At 40.0% G+C, this 21,267-nt stretch overlaps 1 protein-coding gene across 18 annotated transcripts in view; it reads left to right on the forward strand.

Annotated features, from left to right (window-relative positions):
• The window catches only part of PLCB4 (phospholipase C beta 4), a 435,586-nt gene that overhangs the window by 324,485 nt on the left and 89,834 nt on the right, over positions 1 to 21,267 (forward strand). For 12 of the 18 annotated variants that reach the window (XM_034947277.3, XM_055104916.2, XM_055104913.2 and 9 more), the window contains 8 exons: positions 3 to 93; positions 1,938 to 2,033; positions 7,876 to 7,976; positions 11,702 to 11,737; positions 14,326 to 14,467; positions 15,109 to 15,193; positions 15,533 to 15,657; positions 17,517 to 17,568. In XM_034947277.3, coding sequence (XP_034803168.1) covers positions 3 to 93; positions 1,938 to 2,033; positions 7,876 to 7,976; positions 11,702 to 11,737; positions 14,326 to 14,467; positions 15,109 to 15,193; positions 15,533 to 15,657; positions 17,517 to 17,568 — 728 coding nt within the window. The remainder of the gene's footprint in view (positions 1 to 2; positions 94 to 1,937; positions 2,034 to 7,875; positions 7,977 to 11,701; positions 11,738 to 14,325; positions 14,468 to 15,108; positions 15,194 to 15,532; positions 15,658 to 17,516; positions 17,569 to 21,267) is intronic. The other 6 variants (XM_034947281.4, XM_057300888.2, XM_057300891.2 and 3 more) reach the window with 1 other exon arrangement.

Here is a 21,267-nt window from a genome sequence, read left to right on the forward strand (position 1 = left end):
AGCTTGAACCAGGCAGGGCTTTGCCATCCCCCAATGACCTCAAAAGAAAAATACTCATAAAAAACAAGCGGCTGAAACCTGAAGTTGAAAAAAGTAAGTGAAACACACACATATATAATGGAAGCATACATAACATGTGTGGACATTTCAGCTGTTGAGAATTCAATTTATTTTAAAACCACTGATTTTGGGGGGAAGGGTGTAGGGGTGATGTTACAGGTACTTTTCAGAGCAAGATTGCCACATTTCCATTTAAATTTAATTTCCATATCAATTAATTCATGCAGTAGGAAAAGCATATCTATATATTCAAATGCCAGAATTTGGAGAGGGCCCAAGGAAAATTGAGAGGAAAGTAGAAGCATTTTAGAATTTTTCAAGATATAAGGAACCAGCATTTTATAATTTTACACAGTCTAAAGTCCTCATAAGTTTCCCTTTTCAGTTTGCCCCGTGCTCTATACCTATCTAGGGATACTAGGTACATATGAGTGTGTGACTGTGTATATGTGAATAGAGAGATCTAGAGACAAATGATTTTATATAAACATGTTTCCTTTTATTCTCCCAGGATGATTTCCTTGAAAATATTTTCTTTCAGAGTATATCCTAGTTCAGTGAATTAATGGTATCAAATATTGGCATGATTACACTTCATTTTCCCCCCAAGTATTCTAAATGAAAAATTTTAAATTATGTTAATGACAGTTTATTTTATTACAAAAGCAATAATGCCATAGAAAAATCAAGACAATGAAAAGTGTAAGAAAGTAACAGCACTAACATATATTGTACACGTATTCATATACTATAGACACATGTACGTAATGTACATGTGTAGATATATACCCACATTTGTAACATGACTGAGATCATATTAATGATACTGAGTTTAAATTTTTAAAATTTAACCAAGTAAGTATACTTACATCAGCAGGATATAAATCTACATACTAACTTTAATCCTAATGTATGAAACACTATATAGAATTTAATATATATGACATAGAATTGTATGCATTTATTATAGCATGATGTAACGAGTCCCAAGTTGATGGATTTTCACTACTATAAACATGCTTGAATGTTATTTTGTATGTTTGTGCAACCCTCTCCTTGAAATCAATTGGTGCAATTAGAGTTATTCAGCCAAAACGTATATATATTTTATATTGTGATATAGTTTGTTATGCTTTCTTTTAGGAAAGTTCTACCACCTTAGACTCTTCACCAGTCATATATGAGAGTGCCTGTTTCCCACCAATATCCTTAATGCTGGCTGTTGGCCATTTTTAAATGTGTGTCCAACTCATAGAAAAAAATTGGTACCTTAGAGGTTTTTTTATTTGTGTGTCTTCAATAACTCCTTTTTTGCATATTACTATTTGTGGTTTGTCCCTATGTGTTTTCCCATTTTTATTATTTTGTTTACCTTTATCTTTCTGACTTATAGAAACATTATTTAGTCTTATTTTGTATAGTAGGATATAATCCCCATTAAATCAGTTGCAAATATTTTTTCCTGAAGTTTTGTTGCCAACCTGCCTATTTTCTATCAGTTCCCCATAACTGTTCATAAACCTTGGTCTGTGCCAGATTCTCCAAATTATGGGCTTTTGTTATCTAGCCTTAAATCCTTCACGAGGACTGAACCTCCTCTCAAACTTGGTGACCAGAATTTTGGGCATTTCACCCATGTCCCCGCAATTCTTCATCATGTGTATATAAGGTGGTTGTTGCAGGTTTCTTACAAGGTCGAGACCACCAGGAAAGGGCGAGAGAGAGATCACTGCTGAACCTTAGAAACATGGCGCCTTGGTGCCTAAACATTCTATTTCTTCTCCCTTTTCACATCCTCCTCAGTGTCGATCTCAAGGCCTAGGGTTTGTATGTTACCTAGCATCTGTCACCATCTCTTTGTGTGTTTTTGCTAACAGAACAGCTGGAAGCTTTGAGAAGCATGATGGAAGCTGGAGAATCTGCCTCCCCAGCAAACATCTTAGAGGACGATAATGAAGAGGAAATCGAAAGTGGTGAGCTGTTTGCTTTTATTTTAAGTTGCATGCTTTGAAAATACTTTTTAAATAGGAAAACCAGGCTGGGCACAGTGGCTCAAGCCCATAATCCCAGCACTTGGGGAGGCCAAGGTGGGAGGATTGCTTGAGCCCAGGAGTTCAAGACCAGCCTGGGCAACATTTTCGTAGAGATGAGACCCCATGTCTACAAAAAATAAAATATTAGCCAGACGTGGTGGCCTGTGTCTGTAGTCCCAGCTACTGGGGAGGCTGAGGCAGTAGGATCCCTTGAGCCCAGAGGTTCAAGGCTGCAGTGAGCTATATGTAATCCTACCACTGCACTCCAGGCTGGACAACAGACTGAGGCCTTGTCTCAAAAATAAATGAGTAAGAAAACCAGGAATTTCTTTCAGAAGACCCTTTTATATAATAATGCCGTTTTAATTCCTCATAGTAATATTTTGGTATTCTTGGTATTTTGCCAAACACTTCCCATTTTTTCTGGCTACTAAATTTTAATGGCCTTGTCATCTCCCTTCCTATTGGCCATTCAGCTATTCAGCAGAAATTCATAGCCAGAGAATCCCTGAAGCACTTGCTGTAGTAGGCAGAGGAAGCAATATAAGGAACATTTTGTAATCCCTTTGTATAGACAAAAACATGAACTTGAGTCTGTTAATGATGAGAGTAGAGAGGCAAATAATTTAAGAGACCCTCAGGCAAGTGATAGGTTTGTCTCCACGAAGTGAACTAGAAACTAAAAGCCAGTATTAAAATTTCAAGTTCAAATTCCTTCAAATAACCAGCTCACCAGAATTATCTCTGTGTAGCTAGATAATTTTAAGAAGGCAGTCTTGCTTAAAATATTTGAGTATGTGCTATTACCTTCTCTTTTACTTTGATCACATAGCAACAATCATAATGTTCAGTTGTAAATGGGTCATTTGAGAGTTTGGGGATGATTTTAGAGAATTATTTGTTTGTTATGTTTCATGAGAATTGATGAACGAAATGACAAGGACTTGCGTTGGTTATACAATGCCTTGGATTTATATACAGGCATACCTTGGAAATATTGCAGATTCAGTTCTAGACCCCTACAATGAAGTAAATATTGCAAAAAAATTATTCACAAGAATTTTTGTTTCTCAATGCATACAGAAATTATTTACACTGTACTGTAGGCTATTAAGTGTTCAATAACAGCATTATGTCCAAAAATGTAACTTAATTAAAAAATACCTATTGCTTAAAAATGCTGACAATTATCTAAACCTGCATCATATTGAAATCTTTTTGTGGAGGGTCTTGCCTTGAGTGATCAGGGAGGCAGTTGCCAAAGATTGGGTTGGCTGTGGTAATTTTTAAAAATAAGACAACAATGAAGTTTGCTGCGTCGATTGACCCTTCTTTTCACAAAAGATTTCTCTGTAGCATGCAGTGCCATTTGATGACACTTAACCCAGAGCAGAGCTTCTTTCAAAATTGAAGCCAATCCTCTCAAACCCTGCCGTGATGCCTTCTCAACTAGGTTTATGTAATATTTTAAATCCTGTGTTGTCATTTCAACAATGCTCACAGCATCTTTACCTGGAGTAGATTCCGTCTCAAGAAACCACCTTCTTTGCTCATTCACAAGAAACAACTCCTCATCGGTTTAAGTTTTATCATGAAATTGCAGCAATTCAGCCCCATGTTCAGGCTCCTTTTCAAATTCTAGTTCTCTTACTCTTTCTACCACCTCTGCAGTGACTTCCTCCACTGAAGTCTTGAACCTCTCAGCGTCATCCATGGGAGTCTCCCAAACTCCTGTGAACGTTGATGTTTTTACCTCTTCCCATAAATCATGAATGTTCTTTCTTAATAGCATCTAGAATGGTGAACACCAGAAGCTTTTCAGTTTACTTTGCCCAGATCCATCAGAGGACATTCTCTTTTAGGAAAGCTAGACATAGAGCTAAAAATCCAAAAGTTGGAAGAATTAACTAACCTTATTCAAGACTCCTTAATAAAGACTCCTGACTGTGGAACAGACTTTATAAGTGACTCAGTTGCATGTCCAGTCCTTGGGTTTGACATTACTCCCAGAGAAAAGTCATAATGACTGTACTTTCATTTGTTTTATGTGGCGGGGAGGGTCTAGGAGGCTAAAGATATCTGATACTACTCAGTTGATACTTGTTATTATGGTCATCTGTTACTATGCAATAAACCATCCCCAAATTTAGGGGCTTATAACAACACCTTATCATTTTCTGTCATAATTCTGTGGGTCATGTGGGCTTAGGTTGGTGGTTCTCCCTTGGGTTTCTCATGCTTTTGTCAGCAGATGACATCTGGGGCTGACTGGCTCCCTTGGGTGGGTTATCCAGGACAGCTTACTCACATGCTGGCAGTGGATGCTGGCTGAACGCTGGGAGCTCAGCTGGGCCTCACTGACCATAGTACCCCTGTGGCCTCTCTCTGTGACTTGGGCTTCTCATAGCACGATGGCTAAGTCCCCCAGATGGAACATCTAAGAGCCAGTGTCTCAAGAGGCAGGAAGCAGAAGCTGCTAAATTAGTTAAGAGCTAGGCCTGGAACTGGTGCAGTATCACTTCCTCTATGTTTTATTCATCGAAGCAGTCTCAGGGCCCATCCAAGTTCAAGAGGGTGAGTGAGTGACAAGGTCACATTGCATAAGAGCACAGAGGAGGGCAGATGATACGGCAGCTGTCTTTGGAAAATATAGTCAGCCATGATGCCTACTATATTTTTTCACATTTTTTTGCAAATAATAAATCTAAACAAGATTTAAGAAAAATATATTTACAGAACTATGTTTCAAATGATCAAGAAAATACTCCTAAGATACAAAAAAGATGACTATTCAGTAAAACCAGTTCCTTTAAGTTAAATTTCATAGATGGTAATTAAAATATGTAAGGCATTACTGATACAATAATCCAGTAAAACAAACTGCAGAAATAATGGAATAAATTAACACGAAAACAATGTTAATAATAATTACTGCCATCGTTGTACCAACAGTGGACCAAGCAGCTTACATTATGGCCTTATCTAACCTGTATACAGCCTAATGAAATGGGTATTATTATTATTATTATTATTGAGATGGAGTCTTGCTCTGTCACCCAGGCTGGAGTGCAGTGGCGCGATCTCGGCTCACTGCAAGCTCTGCCTCTGAAATGGGTATTATTACACCAATTTTTCAGATGAGAGGACTGAAGCTTAGAGAGGTAACATATTTTGCACATGATCCCACAGCGGGCAACCGATTGCACTAAGATTCAGTCCCGGAGCTACCTGATTCGAGTCAAGACTTTTGTACCTTACAGTACTGCCCTTTCAATTCACAGGAATATGGTGAAAACATAGATATGCAAAAATACTTTTTTAAAAAGGAGAAAGAATAGAACGAATGAAAGTCAAAGATGTGATGTTTCCTAAACACACACAGTCATCTGAAATTAGCATCTGTATGGCTTCATGTATTATTCTTAAAGGTGCTTTCCCACCATCTACATCCATATGGTAATTATTCCTCCAGGCAGAAAAATATTTGCCTCTAGTGACTCCCATGTTATTCCAAAATATACTTGAGATCTGGGTTAAGTCTTAACAGAAATAACCACATGATTTAGTATCCACGTCGGAAAGTACCTAGGGACAGAATCATCCACCTAGATGGCACAAGGCTCCTGTTTCACCTGTTATGTGTGTGATTCTTAGGTTGCCTCAGTAATACTTGGCTTTGGTTCTGGTCAACCAGTCGGCTATAATTACCTTAGTGCCACTGTATGAATCCACTATCTATGTGTGGCTAGAGTCTCTAATTTAAATACATCAACACAGCAGGCAAGGGGAAACCAAGCATAGTTCAATAGGGGAGGCCTGCCTGGAGGCTGTAGAAAATAGAAAAGGCTTTCAGTCAGTGAAAGCAGGTGCCCAGGCATTAGGCTGGATTTAGATTCAGAAGGACATATGGCTCCCAGGGTAGGAGACAAGTAGTGGAGAATATCAAAATTGTATGTGGTTATAGGTGTGTCTGTGCATATCTGCACACTCAGAAAGTGATCATGTATTCATACAATTCTCTTAAGGTGGTCATTAAGTCTCCACCACTTGTTTGGGGTATGCCCCTTTCCTTCAAGTGGTTTACATCTGTATTGGCAGTTTAGACTAGACATAAATTAAATGAAAATTTAATAGTGACATGAGAAGTTTTGAAATCTTGGTTACTGACTGTAGGTCATGGAAACCTAGTCCTGGAAGAACTGTGCTAAGAATTCAAGAGACAGGTAGATCCATTATCTTGCTGTGTGATTTCAGACAAGTCAAATCATATCTCTGCATCTAGTTCCTCGTTTATAAGTAAAGACAGATGCTGGATTAGATTATTTTAAGATGTATTCCATTTCCTCAAATCCTTTTCTTCCTGCCTAAGCCTTACAATTACCCACTTGTTGTTGTTCTTGTTTGGATTTTGTTTTTTTAATCGTCTGCCTCTACAATATCCCTTCATCAGAATTGTTAGCTCCGGAAGAGGAAGGTGGCTGTTTCTTTCCCTCACCCTCTTCCTGTGCCTGGAGAGATACTTCACAAAATAAAACAGTCTATCTAGAAATTCTGAATCCAGATACTACCAGTTGAAAGATACCACTGTTTTATTATGACTAAGAAAGAAAAAGTAGTTTCCATTCACTGGAAAAAACCGTCAGTTGAAGAACATACTACAATATCAGAAATATTAAATACAAAAAAAGTACATCTTAGAATCGGTGAAATCATTTTTTCATTTACTCCTGTTCTTTCATTCTCCTTTGTACTTTTAAACATGCTTTAAAAAAATCTATCTCATTCTTATGGGTCTGCTCATCTCCTTTCTGAATTTCTCAGAAATTATTTTAGTGGGTTTTTTTGTTTTGTTTTTACAGTAACGTTCCCTCATGCCCTGTGGTGTGACCATGTGGATTTATATTGTCCTCATCCTGAGGTCTGTGGGTTTCTCCTGATCCTGGCTAGATTTTAGGCAAATTCTTTATCTGGGAATTACTGCAAATAGTGATTGTGTGAATCCAAATCTCACCTCAGCATGTTGCACATTTTCCAGCAGGTACTTCTTTTTTTTTTCCCACGAACATCCTGGGTGGATTCTGGCATTCTTGTCACTTTCCTGGACCAATGAACACAGCGTGTGTACTTCCTTTCACAGACTAGACCACGCTCCAGGGACACCAGCTTTATTTGGCACCCACTTCCACTTCTCCTCCTACCTGAGCCTGACAAATGAGCCCTGAGCCTTTGAAACCTATGCTAGGTTTGACAAATAGTTTGCAGGAGTAGCACAATCCTTCTGAGGCCTTTCTTTTTTCTACCACTCCAAGCTATAAGTCATTATGCCCATAAAATTCAAGTGGACATTTTAGTCTCTTTCAAAATTATCCGATGTACTTGTTTTCTTGCATCTTCTTATTTACTCTTGATGTCATGAAAGATCAAAACACCTTTTTATGAGTTATAGATATTCCTGCAGTGTTTGAGGCTTTCATTTTTAGAATTAGTATACTAGAATAGAAGTAGCCATCCACTTAAAAAAAAATTATTAAGCATCAAGCATTTCAAACCACATTTTAGGTGCAGGAGAAATAATACATAACAAGATGTGCTCCTTGACGTTGAATAGGTAAGAGTTTAGTGAGAGTTTTACTTGAAAAAATACTGCATATATCAATGTCCCCATTTTCTTTTAGCATCCTTTTTCTCTAAAAGTGCTTATGTTCTACCCAAGATTGTGAACAAGGTCTGACTACTTGGCAGTGGTTTGGTGTCATGGATTTTCCATTTGTCTTTCACACAGCTGACCAAGAGGAGGAAGCTCACCCTGAATTCAAATTTGGAAATGAACTTTCTGCTGATGACTTGGGTCACAAGGAAGCTGTTGCAAATAGCGTCAAGAAGGTCAGAGTCCCCTTTCTTTCATCACTCTCAAGAGGTAGCAGCTGTTATTTATGAAATTTTGGAAATGTGAGAACCACAAGAGAATAAAGTAACCTATAATTCCCCTTCTAAATTGCTTAGGATACGAGTCTGTGCTGGGTGACCAGAACTTGACACATACACAATATTAAATTTAAAAGGACATTTAAATTACTCATTAGTCAGGGCCAGTGTTAACCACTACCCATTTGGCCAGTGTCCTCTAAATATTATCATTTATTGTGTTATTGCAGCTGGGGAGGGAGAAAATGACAGCATCCCAGGGGTAAGGTTTAATCTTGAATTCATCAGGAAAATGACCCCTGAACATCCCGAGTCTAGCCCTCATTTGAGAACTAGTCCTGCTAATTATATACCTTCCCCCTAAAGTACAGTAAGCATAAAAATGTTTCCAGATATTCAGCCAAGGAAAATAGTTATTCATATACTTACCTTTTATCAGGCATAGTCTAGGCCATAATGACCTAAAAGTGTAAAACACACTTGCCTTCTGCCCTTAGGCAGCTCATGGCCCCCAGTATTTTAGGGAAAGGGATCGGAAACAGCAAACAAGCAAGTAGTCAAATAACTATATAATTACAACTTACGGTAAGTGCAATTATGAACATAAACACGAATGCTGAAGAATAATGAAGTAGAAAGAATAAGGAAACCAGAACGCAAGGGGTCAAGAGGAATTGGCCATGCACAGAGATAGAGGAATCACTTTCCATGCGGAGGGACCACAGTAACAACAGCAAGGGCTGTGAGTAGAGTGGCTTGAGTGAGGGTGGAGTGAGACAAGATGAGATGAGGCAGGTAGGTGGGAACTGGGTGATGTAGGATTTTGGAGGCCATTATGAGAAATTCAAATATTCAGTGAAATGTGACACTACTGAAAAAGTTTAGAGAAGGGGGCAGTGTAGCCTGATTCAAGTTTTAGAAGATTGCTGTGGTTGCCATATGGAGACTAGTTTAGGAGGAAACAGGAGTGGAAGCAGGAAAAGCAGTGAGGACAGGCTGCTGCTCTAGGCCAGATGAGAGTCCCCGATGGTCAAACCAGACAATGCATCAGAGAGGACTGAGTGGCTTCAAGACATGTTGAGAAATGGGACAGCCTACTGATGGATGGAATGTGGGAATGAGAGAGAAAGAAGTGAGATGACCCTCTAGTGTCCTTGTTTGAGGAACTGGGTAGGTGATGGTACCATTTACTGGCATGGGGAAGACCGAAAGAGAAAGAATTCAGGAGTTTCAAATGGGATGACTATTTGAGATGCCTGTGAAGTATTCAAGGGGAGGTGTTCATATAGCATTGCCATCTGACTCTTTCTCTGGGTTCATTTCCTAACTGTCTAACTTTGGGTAAGTTACTTAACCTCTGTGTACCTTAGTTTCCTCATCTGCAAAGTGAAGACGATAACACCTATTTCATGGGGTCACTGTGAAGAGTGGATGGTTTGTGACATGTCAAGAGCTTAGCGTGGTGCCTGGCACATGGTAACTCCTGTAAAGGTATTAGTTGCTGGTATATTATCATCCTTTTCATCTTTATCATTGTCATTATCCTCATGATCACTGGCGTCATTATCACGCGTATATAGAAGACAGGTTGAGCTAGAGATACAAGTTGGGAGTTCAAAAGATCGTATTTGAAACAATGGAAATACTGAGATGATTCACAGGGAAAGGTGGAAAAGAAGGCCCAAGTGGAGCCCTAGTTAAAAGTGGAGCCAGAAAAGAAGAGCAAGGTATGGCTAGAGAAGTAGGAGGGAAATTAGGCAGTGACACCAAGAAAACCAGGAAAGAGAACAGTGTTAACAGAAGGACTGAGTGGTTGACTGTAGAATATGTTAAAAATCTTAGACAAATTAAATTTAACAGAGTTTAGTTGAGCAAAAAAAAACAATTCCCAAATTGGGCAGGACCCAAACCAGAAGAGGTTCAGAGAAACTCCAGTGCAGCCATGTGGTGGAAGATTTTTTGGCAGAAAAAGGAAAGTGACCTACAGAAAACAGAAGTGAGGTACAGAAGCAGCTGGATTGGTTACAGGCTTATTTGCCTTATTTGAAGAGAGGTTGAATAGTTGGCCACCTTTGATTGGCTGAAACTCAGTGATTGGCGCATGAGTAGGTTCCAGTCTGTTTACACACCCATTCAGTCTACAGTTTACTATGTGAAAGTTTATGAAGAAACCTTTAGAATAGGTAAAGAGACACCTTTAGGCTAAACTTAATTTAACAAATGCTACTGACTGATTAAGTAAGAAGACTCAAGAGTGTCCTTTGGGTTGTTAGCATGGAGGTCATTGGCAACCTTAAAGAGACATTTCAGTGGAGTGCCAGGCAGGGTGGTGACACTGGATCACACAGATATGAATGACTAGAGACTATGCTTTTGAGAAGTTTTGATGTGAAGGGGAGCAAGAAATGGACTGGTGGCCAAGGGCACCTGAGGAGCCAAGGGAGTGTTTTCTTTTTCGGACGAATGAATCTGGAGTGTGTTTGCAAACTTGGAAGTGGTGCAGTAGAGAGGAAGAGCTTAGTTTTGCAGGAAAGAGAGGGGATAACTGCCTGGAATTCCTTGAGGAGGTGGAGGAGGGTGGGATTGCTGTGGTGCAAAGGTGTGGCCCTTCACAGGAGCAGGAACACCTGATTAGTGAAGACAGTGGATGAAGATGCAGGTAGGCAGATACATTTGGTGATAGGAAGAGGGGAGAGTATTTGTCTGATGAGCAAAGCCAAAGGAATATTGCCTTTACACCCTATCTTTTCTGATATAGGGAATTGTGACTACTCTGAGAATATTGAACGTCTATTAAGACTCAAGAGTATTGTTTTAATACAAAAATTAGCCAGGCGCCATGGTACGCACCTGTAATCCCAGCTACTCAGGAAGCTGAGGCAGGAGAACTGCTTGAACCCAAAAGGCGGAGGTTGCAGTGAGCCAAGATTGTGCCACTGCACTCCAGCCTGGGCAACAGAGCAAGACTCTGTCTCAAAAAAAAAAAAAAAAAAAAAGTTGCTAAAGCCTTCATCAATATTGTCTTAGTGTCTTAGTCAGTTGGTGCTGCTATCACAAAAATACCATTGGCTTAAACAACTAAAAACTATTTGTCACCATTCTAGAGTCTAAGAAGTCTAAGATCAAGGTTCCACGCAATCAGTTCCTAATGAGGGGGGCCTTCTTCGTATTTATGTCCTCATGTGGTGGACAGAGAATAAGGAGGCAAGCTCTCTCTTGGCTTGGCCCTCATGACCAAATTACCTCCCAAAGGCCCCATCTTCAAATGCCATCACATGAGAATTAAGGTTTCAGTATATGAACTGGGGACAGTATGGGGGGCTGCACCAGCAAACAGTCCATAACAAATACCCAGACATGAATGCTGAGTTACTCAAGAGTGACCATTCATGCTGCTTTTCCTAAGCCCCATGACTAAAGCGCTAATTAAATAATTATAATAAAACATCTAAGTAGGTAAAGACTGTCCACGAAGGAGAGAAAGAGCATTAAGATTAGTCCTTCTGGTGCATAAAACAGTGAGGCCATCCATGGCTTTTTGTCATCAGTAATGTCCCACCTTAGCAAATAAATAGAATAACAAGTTTACCTACACTTATTTAAATATCTATGTATGTATGGCTAATAAATTTGGAATTTTGCCCTTTAGAGAAGTAAACAAATTATTTCCTTTCTCTAATTAGGCTTCAGATGACCTTGAACATGAAAACAACAAAAAGGTAACAAAATAATTCCCTTGCACATTTTAAATCAGATGCATCTAATTTAAAAAATCTTCAAAGGAGGGAATCAGTTGTGGTGAAAAAATGATTAAATCCTGATAAAAATCACAAAACTAGGGCAGATGAGTAAGATGATTTTCTAAAAGTAGGTATTTAATGCAGTAAGGCATTTTCTTCACTGGAATTAGAGATTTCATTCCTGCAGTGGAACTACATGATCATCAGCATATTGAATTTGAAAATAAAAATGAGCGAATAGGTCATCAAATCCATATTATAGCATAATAGAAAGGATGATCTTAGTTCCCACTACATTGACATTCTGGAAGATCACTGATTAATTTTACACTGCATAACTTCTAGGAGTATTATTTGATGTTATTAGCTATTGGCCTTATTGTAGGAAAGGTAAAGTTACATTTTCACTTTCTTTCATCCTCTTCAAAGTTCTTCAAGTGATCACAGTGGTTTTATTTAGTAAGTATTTATGGTTTATCCTACAACAGTGAGACTGACAGCCACAGGCAGAAGTTTGCCTAATAACTTCATTCTCATACTTCAGAGGTTCGGAAAATACTGCCTTGCTGCCTGTGAGGTCCTATCCTATTTGAAGTTGAGATCGTATCTTCTCACCCTCTAAATATTAAACTTGAAAGAATTATGAATAAATATGGTCACAGGCCTGTCCCAAAATATTTGTGAGTACATTACTCTCTTGTTATAGAATTTCATAATTCATAATTTGAGTCAACAGTATACAGATTGACATTTGGTCATTGTCATTTATTAGCTAAGTTATTTTAATTCTCAAGGCATCAATCTTCTCATGTGGTCAGTGGGTAGGACTCTAATCCCCACTACACATCACAGACAGTAATGAGACTGTGTGTGCAAGAACTCATCCTGGTGCCCAGCACATAGCACTGGTGGTATTTATTATTATTAAACACACATGGAAGGAACGGACATGGCCGTTGTTTGGTGGGGGAGCAGGAGGACACATTAAGAAAATGATAAAAACAAAAACAAAACCAAATTACATTACTTGATTATTGTTTCAGGCTTTTATTGGTGAAATCAGTTTGATAATTTAGAATGCTCAGATTGTTAAGTCATCAGTTAAGACAAACAAATTGACCATTTTTGTTTTTTTTTTTTTTTTGAGATCGAGTCTCACTCTGTTGCCCAGGCTGGAGTGCAGTGGCGTGATCTCCGCTCACTGAAAGCTCTGCCCCCCGGGTTCACGCCATTCGCCATTCTCCTGCCTCAGCCTCCCGGTAGCTGGGACTACAGGTGCCCGCCACCACGCCCAGCTAATTTTTTTGTATTTTTAATAGAGATGGGGTTTCACAGTGTTCACCAGGATGGTCTCGATCTCCTGACCTCATGATCCACCCGCCTCGGCCTTCCAAAGTGCTGGGATTACAGGCGTGAGCCACCACGCCCAGCATCTGACCATTTTTTAACTCATGGATTACATCATCCAACTAAGCAATTTATCCAACTAGATTCACTTTATGCAGGAAATTTAGCTTTGCAAAGTTCTCAGCAAAAATATTGATCACTTTTGAAGGTATTATTTTTGTTGTTGGTTTTGTTGTTGTTTTTTCTATCAATAAATAAACTAATTTGTTTTCTTTTTTCTGTATGCAGAGTAATGCAATTTCAATATGTCCTATGCAGCAAGTTATTAGGTTACTTTTAAGATTAAGTGCTTTTTAAATACTATAAACCACGTATGTATGTGGCTTGCATTCTAGAGTGCTACAGTGAAACATAGTCCCCAAAGAGGCAGCATCATTAGCACCTGGGAACTAGTTACAGCAATGACTGGCCTCACTGCAGACTCACTTCAACAGAAACTCTGAGTGTGGGGCCCAGGAATCTGTTCTAGTTTAAAAAGTCTTCCAGGTGATTCTGATGCACGCTAATGTTCGAGAGTCACTATTTTTGATGTTGTACCTCAATTTGTAAAAATATGATGCTATATCTATTTCATAGCATTGCTGTGAGGTCCAATATAGTCATTTTTTTTTTTTTTTTTTTTTTTTGAGATGGAGTCTTGCTCTGTTGCCTGGTCTGGAGTGCAGTGGCACAATCTCAGCTCACCTCAACCTCTGCCTCCTGGGTTCAAGCAATTCTCCTGCCTCAGCCTCCCAAGTAGCTGGAATTACAGGCTCACGCCACCACACCCAGCTAATTTTTGGCATTTTTAGTAGAGATGGGGTTTTGCCATGTTCGCCAGGTTTGTCTTGAACTCCTGGCCTCCCAAAGTGCTGGATTAAAGGCGTGAGCCACTGTTCCCGGCCAGTAATTTCTTGAATATTTTAAAGTCCCTTAAAAATCTAAAAATGTCCTACAAATGTAAGATAAGCTTAATATTTTATGATTACCTCCTTTTGCATTATTCAGAGCTACAATAGGCACTAACTTCTTAAAGTATCCTTTAGTATAATTGAGGAAGAAAAAGTCTTTACCTTTCAGTTTGTGTGTGTGCAATTATCTTTATTAAGGAAATCTGCAGCACGTATCCGTGGGTCCTACTGAAGTAATCAACTTATATGTTTTCTTCCTTGTGCTTGTAGGGCCTGGTCACTGTAGAAGATGAGCAGGCGTGGATGGCATCTTATAAATATGTAGGTGCTACCACTAATATCCATCCATATTTGTCCACAATGATCAACTACGCCCAGCCTGTAAAGTTTCAAGGTTTCCATGTGGCAGAAGGTAACATCAAAGGTTAAATGCAGTCGCCTTTTTTGCTTGATTTTCTTTTATGGTGCTGATGAGGTTTTATCTAATTTGTTGCCATTTTTCTTTGTGGGTATGGGGGCTGTTCCACCTCACCTTATTTTTGTTTCACAGACCATAGAAACCACCTTGGTATGTGGTGACATTACATTGTCATTCACGACTTCAACCACAAGGTGGCGATGAGAGACTATGGATTTGTTAGTGCTGGGCATGTAGCTTCTTCTGTTCCCAAGTGCATTCACAAGACTCCTTTTAATCAAAAGCTGGTTTTCAAAAAAACATAAGAAGTATTTAAAAACTTCATTTCTGGGCTAGAGAAGCCATCGTAATCATCATTATCATCAAAAATTCATATTTCGGTGGTGGCTGTGGCAATTGGGGTACATGTAATTTCTTTAATGACTCCCAATTTAATTCAGCACTTATTTTTTTTTTTTAAAGACAGATGTCTCCATCCACAGGATGTCAATGAAAGTAGGAGCTACTGACATGATAATGTAGCATTAGCCTCCAAGGCCTCATGATTCAGGGTGTAATTGCATTTATTTATTGCTGTTTTTCGGTGAAGGTTTGATGGCAGAGTTCCTGAATCCATCTTTGCTTTTCTTTTACAGAACGCAATATTCATTATAACATGTCGTCTTTTAATGAATCAGTCGGTCTTGGCTACTTGAAGACACATGCAATTGAATTTGTCAAGTATCCTTATGTATCAAGTGGAATGAGTGGTTGACTCACGTTGGTTTGGCAAGAGCCTCTGAAATAGATAAATGGCTAACATCTCATTCTGGTCGTGGAGTTAATAAAATGATATGTGGGAAAGACCATGGCAGCTGTGACAATCTGCCCAAATGAAAATTGTTTTTATAATCCACACAGTGAACTGTGATCTTAAGCATCATTTGTAAATGTGAAATCTGCTCTGTGCTGTCTACTTGTTTGTCATTGTTGGCCTAGACCTTTGTTGTTTTAGCTCTTTGTTGTTTATTTTTCTCTGCTGTAGGACTCTTTTTTTCTGTTTTCCTTAATAAGTTACAGTTATAACAAACGGCAAATGAGTCGCATTTACCCCAAGGGAGGCCGAGTCGATTCCAGTAATTACATGCCTCAGATTTTCTGGAACGCTGGCTGCCAGATGGTTTCGCTGAACTATCAAACCCCAGGTAGGAGCTGATGTCCAGTGACCCCAAATTCCATGAGAACGCTTTGACAGGATGGTGCCAGCACTTCCCATCAGTTGGCTGTGGGCATTTTTTAAAGGAAGCAGACATATGGCAAAGCAATGTGTTATTGGATTTATATAATGGTGAGAAATCAAAAAAAAAAAAAACCCAAAATAGAGCAAACAATGGTAGAAGATAATGTGTTGTGATTGGAATTTAATTCCTTTCATAAATGCCATGACTATTCCTGCTAACCATTATCCCATATTCCAAAATATTTCTCATTTTTCTTCCTTTTGGATCAAAGTTGTTATCTTTGTTTCCAGAGGCAGAATTAAATGAAAAGAATTTGAGTATCTTTGTACAGTAACAGCGACTCATTTCTCCTTTGGCAAACACCCTGACCACTGTGAACATTCAGCAAATATGACCGATGCAGGGGCACTTCACTAAACAAATACAGAATATTTTGGAGTAAATGCCACTAAAATGGTATATAAGGAGTTACATATTTGAAGAGGTACTAATCTATAACTTGGTCCTCCAAAGTGTACTCAAAGTCAGGTTTCCAATATATAATGACTTTTTTTTTTCTGGAAGGAAAAGAGTAAATTTTTATAATTGATAAACACATTTTTAAAATTTTTGAGGTTTGCTTAAGAGCCTAGGATCACAGTATCAAGACTAGAGGTAGCAAAATAGAAATAGAATAGATAGAAATATGCCACAAACCCTCTTCACTGTAGATGGTCAATTCTACAGCATGGTTCTTACAACTGGTAAAATAAAACAAAACCAGAAAGCTCTTTTTTCCTTCAACTCTTTGCCATTAAGAGAACTGCCCATGCTTCCCAATTTGAGGATTTTTTAAAATCTATTTTGTATTTTAAGAATCCCTGTCCCCTTGTTCCCTGCTATGTGGATTGAGTGGAAGATCCTTTGACTTTCATTCCTTTGGCATGAGTGTGAGCTGACTGTGCTTCTCATGCCTTGAAGGAGCCTCCCCAGTGACGGGAAGCTCCTCCTACCGGAGTCGCCATTCTGCATGGGGTCCCCACAGTGCTTGCTAGGTTAGACTGTGACGTGATAGCTACCAATACAATCCTGAGTGTTTCTAGCTGGGGCCCAGTAACAAGGCTCTGATGACTTCACTTACTTAAAAAAGCCCAACTTGTGTTCTCAGTTGTCAGTGAGTCCATAATATGGATTAAATGGCTAGCCCAGCTTATGTTTTATTCTGTAATATTAGGTTTAAACACAACATTTTGAAGAGGAAAAAATATCCATCAGTTTACCCATTTCTTTTGCGGATGGGAAGAAAGAAAAAATTTTATTCACTTGCAAGACAGAAGTCAAAAGCCATGTGCTGCCAGTGTAGACCCCACTAGAGTAATTCCCCCTGCCTCCCATCCTGGAAGCATGCCACCAAGTTTTATGTGATACTTACCTAGTTCATTTTCCAGTCTTTTAAATCAAGTTTCATATTCACCCTCCCGGGTATCTCCAGGGTTCCTCTGCCCAGGGATCCTGAGACCCATCCTCTCCCACTGTAGCAGGTTGGATATCTCTACTCTCAATACTCATCAAACAATGGTGTGACTCCTATATTGAATCCAGTTTTAAAAGTGACCTTTAGCATGATCTTTATGAAAACACATTTTATGTTTAATTTAAATGAAACATGAGGTCAATTCAACATGGAAGAGAGTATGCCTTAAATAGACCAAGCAGAACCTTGTAGTATTGAAGAGGGGCCTGTGGGCCTAGGAGGAATCTGATACCTATTGTTTAAAATCACCCCATCAGGGTCTTTTTTGTCTAGGAAGACAAGATGCTAAATTATTTTTGTCTCTTGACAGATTTAGCGATGCAATTGAATCAGGGAAAATTTGAGTATAATGGATCGTGCGGGTGAGTAATATGATTTAAACTGTTTTCACCTAGATTGAGAACTCCATACTACAGCTCTAATGAAGCCATGTCATTTTCAATTAGGGGCTACAGAATTTAAGCTGGGTTTGAGGGATGGAATAGAAAGAAATGAAATACCTAGAGAATATTTGCACATATACATTCTTCATCTACCCCATTTCACTAAGCAGGTTTTGGGTTTTTTAAATCACAAGTGAAGCAGTTCATACATATCCTACAGTTTAATCCTCTCACTTTAAAATCCATAGCGGAGGATTTTATGTCTGGGACAGGTAATAATCCCTGCACACTTGGACATTAACTGGAGATGTAGGCCTTAAATATATGCATTTTACCTAGGACAAATCAAATAATGAAGTTAATTTCATATGTAATGAAGTTGTAGGTGTCGAGCTGAATTTCATTCAGTTGGGAATAAACCTTTGTCCTCTACTGATTCTTTTTTGTGTCTTGTAAGTAGCAGTTATCAAAGAATAATGCTGTGAATATTGTCCTAGTTTCCTTAAATAGCACTCTTGAAAACTGTGAACCAAGAAGTGAAATAGGAAATGTTAATTCTACAGAAACACTGAAAGGTTAAATGAAAATATAAAATTAGAATTCTCTTGAGATAAAAAAAAAAACTATGTGGTCATCCCCTCACCCCACCTCAGCCTCATGCATCTGTCCCCAAACAAGTAAATATTAATAACTCCAGACCACTGCCCAAAGGCCTCTAGAGGAATCCAGTGGAAAACTATCCCGTCATAATGATGCTATTAGGAATTTCTTCATGGTGGCTCACCTGATTGGATATCTTTTTATCACTGAACACTGCCAGTCAAGATAACATTTTTCAGCGGTTGTGAGTTAGGAATGACTTTTCAGCATGCACTCTGCCTCCCTCTGCCAGCCTGGTGAATGGTTCTCTGCCAATGTGGCTGCAAACACAGTGACCATGCTATTCCCCAAATCACCCACCACTTACGTACCTGGAGCATGCCCTACATTTTCCTCTGCTGTGTGCTTTGGAAGAAAATAAATTGTGTAGCTGGGAAGAGAAAGATCTGAATTCATATTTCAGAATTTCGTGAAAGCAATTTCGTTATTTAATGCCAAGTGTTCCAAGCCAGGAGATTTTGCGCATAAATTGCTTCGTAGATCTCCTCCTCTCCCAAGTAGTGGGCCGAGGCATCAAGCCCCAGGGGTTCAGCCCTGGACTGTGAGTAAAAGCCCTAGGCTGGGAGTCTAAAGACCAGGGTTTGAGCTCAGCTCCCAGCTGCTCCTGGTTCTTGCTGTATTGCCTAGAGCAGGTGTGTTACACCCAGAGCCTCCCTTCTCTGCTTGATCAAATGGAGACGGTGACACCTGTCGCACAGGGTTTGCTGTACTCAAAGGAAAAAAAATGTCTTTTTTCTAGAACGAAACAGGGAACTGAAAAAGACTTTGTCCTTTGACAAAAACCGAGTCCTTTCTGATGAGACCCACCTTTGGGCTTCCCTCTCAGTCGCTGTAGAATCCAGTCTGAGCAAGAATCGTGCTTGTTCAGTTTGGTGAAAATCCCCAGCCCTTGGTATCTGACCACCCTGGATATCCTGTCACCTTGGCCGGCCTTCAGCAATAATCCTATCAAGTCAGTTTGGCCAGAAATCCTTATCCTTGATGTTTCCTCATAGTAGTTTTCCATCTGCTGGCGCTCACCTTACTCCATGGTTCTAAATCTCCATGTATGCTTGTTGGGGTAAGGGTTGAGCCCTTATACCTATCACCATGGCTCCCTACCCCTTTGAATAAAGTCCACTTTACCATGTTTAACAAGTGTTTGTGTACATTTTTTTCTTTAACAGTTTACGACAGCTCAGTCAGGTTGAATGAGTGTACGAAAGTACTTCAGGAACTGCACATTTCTGTGCAAAAGTGAGATTTAAGAAAAGCTTAAGGCCTTGTGATCAATCACACACACAGACATTGCAAAATTCAATGAGTGCTCTGTTCAGTTGTCCTTTAAGGACGCCAAGGAGTCAGCCTCGGCACTCCTGGCTCTTACAGGACCTGTTGGGCATGGCTGTGCTCACTTCTGAAAACTTGCAGTGGCCGGGTGATGCTTGAAGCACTTTCCTCGCCCACCTCAGCGATCACACCTAAGATGCCATCAGCTGTCTAACATGCCATGAGGAATCCTGGCAGCCTGGCCTGATGCAGGGAGTATTGTTTCTGTATAAAAAAATCCTGACGGCTCGGCCCAGTGGCTCACACCTGTAATCCCAGCACTTTGGGAGGCTGAGGCGGGCAGATCACAAGGTTAGGAGATCGAGACCATCCTGGCTAACACGGCGAAATCCTGTCTCTACTAAAAATACAAAAAATTAGCCGGGCATGGTGGCGGGCGCCTGTAGTCCCAGCTACTTGGGAGGCTGAGGCAGGAGAATGTCATGAACCTGGGAGGCGGAGCTTACAGTGAGCCAAGATCGTGCCACTGCACTCCAGCCTGGGTGACAGAGCAAGACTCCATCAAAAAAAAAAAAAAAAAAAAAAAAAAAAAAGTCCTGACAATCCTATGTTGTTTGTTTTTCCTAGAATTTCTGCTTAGCCATTATTAGCACGTGCAGTGTCTCACTCTCTCCACCGTTATTTATTTTTTCTTAAGACAGGGTTTCGCTCTGTCACCCAGGCTCAAGTGCAGTGGTGCAAACGTGGCTCATTGAGGCCTTGACATCCTGGGCTCAATCCATCCTCCCTCCTCCACCCCTCAAGTAGCTAGGGGTGCCCACCACCACACATGGCTAGTTTTTTTATTTGTACAGATGGGGTTTCACCATGTTGCCCAGACTGGTCTCGAACTCTTGAGCTCAGGCAATCTGCCTGCCTTGGCCTCCCAAAGTGCTGGGATTACAGGCATGAGCTACTATGCCTGACCTCACTGGTCATTTGTAAATGCGTTCATTTATTTTAAAATACCTTCACAGAAAAGGATACTGTTGCTACTTTAGCCTGAATTCTGTGCTGATGTGTTGGACGCTATGTGACTGAAAGCATACACCTCACCAGAAAGGCTGAAAAATAGCCTGTGCAGTGGGGCAGCCCAGCTTGATAAAGTATCAGTGATGCTGTTGACTCTGTAATCTCCTAATTCCCCTTCCCATACACCCAGCTGGTGGCAAAGGCTGTCAGTGGCAGGGAAAAGAGAAGAAATTGCCGTCACCTGCATGCCTCTGTGTTCCATGGCGATGGTAGATGTGGGGCCCAGTGCTGCACAGGAGCTCCTGTCACTGGTGCTCGGGCACTGCATGGTTCTCACCGTGTCACCCTTGTGGTTCTCCCACCCACCTGCAAAGACTTTTAAAAACTGCCCCTTTGGGCTGAGTCTGAGGACTGCATTTCTTAAAGAGGCATTCTGTGCCCTTTAGGCCTGTGGAGGCAAAGAATCCCTGTTTTATATAGAACATCAGTGTGCAAAGTACACAAACACCCCCAGGATCTAGCAACTGTAGCAAAACGTCAGATACCCTCCTGGGAAAACCCTCTGTGCTCCCTGGCTGATCTTGTGGGAGGGCGCACCACTGGGCCCAATAAGTGTGAATGTTACCAGGAAAGTGAGCAGTGCTTTTAACAGTCTCGTTTTTGAAGATGGAAAAATGGAAGACATTTCCCTAATTGCAAATGAAACAAAATAGTGTAAATTAATATCTAAAATCTTTT

Source organism: Pan paniscus, chromosome 21 (assembly GCF_029289425.2).
Source record: "Pan paniscus chromosome 21, NHGRI_mPanPan1-v2.0_pri, whole genome shotgun sequence".
NCBI lineage: Eukaryota > Metazoa > Chordata > Mammalia > Primates > Hominidae > Pan > Pan paniscus.